Below are 5,487 nucleotides of genomic sequence, written 5' to 3' on the forward strand. Positions count from 1 at the left end.
GTCACTATAATTTTTCAAAAAATCCATGAATTGATTTAAAATTTTGCAGGTAGCTTTTTAATAGTAATAGGAATCTAAATAAATTTTTGTTATAACATTTATGGTTGATAACATATGATGCAAATGGGTTGAATTTCATTTGTAACAAATTGGAGTTTCCCTGTCCCGGGAACGTTTCGCGGTTATAACGGGAGGCTGAAGAGGATTTGTGCCCTGTCGGCCGGTTTTCAATGCCGGAAGCGGCCCTCTCTCTTCACCCTCGGCGTTTCTCTCCTCCTTTCGACTTCCTCTCGTTTGTACCAGCATTTCTTTCCCTGGCAACATCTGTCGTCCGTCTTTTCTCCTCTGACTCCGTCTCTTTCTCTCCACTTTCTCGCTCCCCTTTATTCATATTCGCTGCCTCTTCCCTCCCTCTTTGTTCTTTTTCATTTCCCCCGATAACATCTGTTCCGTTCGAACGAGTCTATTGCCAAATCGGCTTTGCGAATTCCTACCGGTTCAATGTTCGCTCTCCTTCCCTATTCAATAGACGTTTTCACCGAAGATGTGCCAGTAACGTCGCGTCGATTAAGCTCCGGAAATCTCGTCTACTCACACGCGCCAATGTATTTGTTTTCAATAGGAATTCCGACGCTACGATAAACCACGAGGACCTCGTGGATAGGAAAATAAGTCCGCTCTCATTGATTCAGTTTTGTTTAGCATTCTTCGAGCTTCCGTATTTATTTCTGTATTTAAAACAAGCGACCGTCAGGGGATCCTACGTTTCGAATTATTTTCGTTACGTCGTATCTCGAATTTCTTCGCGTAACTCATTCATCTCCGCGCGCGCGCGCGCGCGCTATTTTTAGCTAACCTGTTTCATTTTTTTCTTCTTATTCTCCAACACGCACAGGCCCACTGATATTTGACCATGAATTAATTGCATTCCCTCTCTCTCTCTCTCTCTCTCTCTCTTTCTCTCTCTCGGTTCTCGTTGACCACTTCCTCCTACGCTGCACGTTTTTTCTCTCTCATTTTCATTCATTCGCTCCCACTCGCACGAGCTCCGCGACCCCCTTTTACCTTATTCCGGCGGATGGGTATCACAATTCACCGTTCATCAATGAAACATCATGACTAGCTCTCGGTGTCTCGGTGAGTAAGCTCGTTTATCGAGCGGTAGTGCCTTCTAATTGGCCCGCGTTTTTCTTTCCTTTTCCCTCCTGCTCATCGGCCGCCGGTTCATTCATTACGTAAAGGTCATGGGTTTCACCAAGTTTGCGTCGCTTCCCGCCGAGCCTGAGGCACCATTCATAACGACTCGCTTATCTGCTTTTGATCCGGCTGACAAAAACTGTTCAACATCATAAAATAGACGTTAACGAAAACATTCAGCCGAGTATTTACACTGGTTAGTAACGTCGAGGCTCGGCAAACGTCTTGCTTCGATATTGGAATGCAATCGCGCACCGGAAGTCTTAAAAAGTTTATCTTAAAAAATTCTCGTCGACGCGTTCATCCTGTTTCCTTCCTGTCTTCCATTCGTCTTCGATGAATGGTTATCGAAATTTCTTCCTAATCGTAGATACTTCGTCCATTAGCAATTAGTCGTTCCAACGATTATCGCTCTTGTGTTATCTTAATGGGGGGAGATTCTTCGGCGTCTTATTCATAGTTATAACACTTCTAATGGTTGGAATAATACGGTGTTCCGTCGTGAATCAGATCACGAATACAGCATATTTAGAGGGAATCGTAATAGAAAGTTAGATTGAGTTTGAAGCGCGTTAACTGTTCAAGTACTTATCTCGATTACTGTAGCAAAGTTAACCGGAACATCTGATATTGGGAATAATACGGTCATCTGCGATTTATATTTATATCATTTACTTTTTTCTTCATAAATCCGATCTATAAGAATAATATCCTCGAAATTGACATGATTTCAACTTTAAGGTGCGCACGAATATTTACGGACTTCACCGAAATCTGTTCAAAGTTACATGGTAATGAAGAGTTAGATTGTGTTTGAGACCTGCTGACTTCTCCGGAATCTCGATTACTGTGTCAAAACCAACCGAACGGCTAATGAAACGGTTCCCGTCTTTTATTTCCTTGAGAAAAAGATGTGACATTTACGGTGCATCGTCCGAATCAAAGTTGGGATCGCGGAATGGGTTGTTTGTAGGCGCGTTTATTTCTACGCGGCGTGTCTCGGTCGGAGCGGCCAGCCGAATCCGTGCAGCATGCGTCACTAGTTATTTTCGCTATCGAACAAACACGCGTTCACACTTACGACCGGGACCGCCGTATGTATTCGCGACAGTGGTTTATGCTCTACCTCTACCTTAATATTCTGTTTTCTTTCCAAGTACGGAACTCCGTTGCGAGAGTGCCGCGCGTTTTAAGCGCGCGTCACTCGACGCGTGGAAACTTTGATGTTGCATGCATGCCTCCGCGCACATTTTCGCGCTGAGACCGCGGGCTGTTTAGAACCGTCGGCTATTTTTAGTCACGCGGATATGTCCCTTCTTGTTGCAGTACGCTGGAATTCGTATTGGACCGGTCGTTAAAAAGGATGTTATGAAGGCATCCATCATGCTGGAGCACGACAGCCAGTGAGTACTTGATTTTTATCTTAACTCTTCAAGTGTCCGTCAAGAGGATTCACGAAATATATGAAAATTCTGTGAACCTTGCTCATCACTAAATCCAGAAAGAAATGTTCTATTTATGAAAAAGTAACTTGCACGCATCCAAAAAATTAGATCAAGTTTTCCATATTCAGAATTCAGTTTTCTGCGGGTTGGAGGGTTGATAATCAATTACGTTAAAGAGTCGTTGTATATTCTCCAGATACGCAACGATCCTTGCGTTCGACGTGAAAATCGAAAGAGACGCCCAGGAATTGGCCGACTCGCTCGGTGTCAAGATCTTCCAGGCGGACATCATTTATCACCTGTTCGACAAGTTCACCGCGTACAGAGAGGAGCTGAAGCAACGGAAACGTGACGAAAACAAGCACATCGCCGTGTTCCCTTGCAAACTTCGTATTCTGCCGCAGGTGAGATATTTTCTACGAGTCTCTAAACGCAGTTTCCCGTCAGTCATCCACGTATTTCTGAAAGGCAACGCCGGATTACGTTAAGCTTATTATTTAGGATTGACCGGAGCGCAATTATCATCAGCGTCAAGCGGATTGCCATTGCTTAACGACTACCTGTTCCTCTGTTACAGTACATTTTCAACTCCCGAGATCCCATCGTGATGGGCGTGATGGTCGAGGCGGGAATCGTGAAAGAAGGAACGCCACTCTGCGTACCCAGCAAAGACGTGAGTACTCTCTAATTCGAATTCTCTTTCGCTACGCTTTCGTAGACTTCGACCGCGCTGTACATTACGCAGTACGATCTAATGTGAATTGCATGTCATGAGATTTCAAGAGCGAACCAAATTGGGTACCACTTTTTCAAATCAATTAGTGAGGATTCGTTTCTGTCTCTTTTCCTCCGGTGTGCGATTATCAGTGAATTCGAGTCGAAACCTTAAGGGGATTTGGCTCGCGTAGGTGAACTCGTTCCAGGCAAATAAACCGATACGGTTGCTCGTTCGATCGCACTCGAACCTCCTTTTTATTTTCTCAGAACATCTTCCGATTCTTGTATCAAATTGTTTACGCATATTTGTTTAATTCTCTGTATTGTTTTTAATGTGCATGTGTAGAGATTGAAAAATATCGAGTATATCTCGACATTTATTTCTTTATTAACCAGAGTAAATAAAGCAGCTACATAGACCGATATAAGCTAAGTACAAACATCTGATTGATAGAGTTTTGCACTCGTTGTCTTTGGTATTAATTTTAGGTAATCTCTTTTATAAAGATTCAAGTAAACGTAATACATTATTATATTCACCACGCCATGCAGTAATGCCATAGGTTGCAGCGCTGTGAAAAAATTCATAGTACATTTATAGTAGATAAAGATTTTTGGTCGACGATGTTTGCTACTTTTCTAAAAAGAGAGAACATATCAAATAAGAGATGGTAGAAAATTTGATGGGTCAAATATGCGACTCAAAGAAACTTTTGATTGTCAATACTTGTTGTTACGTAACATGATTGTTTCACGAGTGTCAAGTTAGCCTGACTACCGACTAGTCGGTGTGGCTTAGAAAGTGCTAACTTAGATCTCCGATTTACGACGCGATAGAGGCCTCGCGTGGACAGTTGATCCAAGCATTACGTTGGTAGTTTGGAAAATTCGAGGGGGTTTATCGAGAGCGCAGCCGGTCCCATCGGCTTCCTTCTCTCTGTTTCTCGTAGGAGTGAGCTGGTGGGCAGAGCCGTTCTCCGCAGCCTCGCCTTATACGCGGTAGCGCGTAAACCCGTGCAGGTTGCCTAGCCTCGGTTTCGTAGGCGTCGCGATGCCATTAGCAGGCTGCAAATTCCCGGTAAACAAAAATTCCGAGTAGGTATATTTTCTCGCGGAGAGAGAAACACGCCCACGCTCGCCGGTGGCCAAATGATTTACTAGGCAAAACGTTTCGCCTCCGAATAGTGTCTCACCCCGCGAGATCGTTTCGGATTTTCGTGCGTGGGAACGGGTTTGATTTATCGCCGCGTAAGCGTTCCCGACGCCCCGTTTAAACAACATTCAATTGACTCGACAACATTCAATTATTTCGTCAAACTTGAACGCAGACCCATTCTACTGTTGAACGCTGCTTATTTTTCTTCTCTCGTCGCCTCGGACAGACAAGTCGACAAACGTCTCACCGGTCTCTGGCAATTTTCTATTAACAATCGTCGTCGTAGCTTCGCAGACACTAAGATACAGGTTTACAGGCATATACTTGTTCGTAAATCGTGAGTGACAAGCGTTGAAAATGACTCTTTCATCGTTTCCCAATATCCCATTGACACGATCGAAATAGACACGATTTAACGTCACTAAATCTCGGCGTAGAATTCGCGGAGGCAAAAGAAGGAGGCGACGAAACTTGCCGATTCCTTTTGGTTCGCGTCGAACGGTCGAGCATAAATTATCCGATTCAATAATATGTGGGTGATAGCAAAGCGTAAAATCGGTATCGGGCACATGGCGCGCGGTGTCCGGCTGCGTGTGCAATGAACGTTTCTCGCCCGCGCGTAGAAAGCAGCTCCGACCACGTTTCCTTGGCCCACGCGTCCCTTGCGAGTGAACCGTATATGCCATCGGCCCTACCTCTTTCATATTTCGGCCTCTAGCCGAGTTTCACTGATAAAAACCGCCCCAGCCTTTCGGACATGCAACAAGTACTTCCTTGTTCATAAAACTTGTCGTAAATGTTACGTAATCTAATCTAGTTACGTGTCAATTTGTAAATTGTTCAGATTTTGTTATTTAAAGTACGATTTCATTATCACATTAAAACAAATTTATTCTATGAAATATTGCTTGTAACTATGATTTATTTTACACTAGAACTACCGACGATTGACGTACCCCTACTTCTGGAGGG

General features: G+C 43.9%; 1 protein-coding gene across 1 annotated transcript in view; it reads left to right on the forward strand.

Moving 5' to 3' along the window:
- The window catches only part of eIF5B (eukaryotic translation initiation factor 5B), a gene marked incomplete at its 3' end in the record, with an annotated part of 11,430 nt that extends 8,115 nt beyond the window's left edge, over positions 1-3,315 (forward strand). The window contains exons 12-14 of the mRNA XM_018024917.2: positions 2,524-2,600; positions 2,839-3,046; positions 3,220-3,315. Coding sequence (XP_017880406.1) covers positions 2,524-2,600; positions 2,839-3,046; positions 3,220-3,315 — 381 coding nt within the window. The remainder of the gene's footprint in view (positions 1-2,523; positions 2,601-2,838; positions 3,047-3,219) is intronic.
- Positions 3,316-5,487: the final 2,172 nt, after the last annotated feature.

Source organism: Ceratina calcarata, unplaced genomic scaffold (assembly GCF_001652005.2).
Source record: "Ceratina calcarata isolate Rehan_Ccalc_2016 unplaced genomic scaffold, ASM165200v1 scaffold349, whole genome shotgun sequence".
NCBI lineage: Eukaryota > Metazoa > Arthropoda > Insecta > Hymenoptera > Apidae > Ceratina > Ceratina calcarata.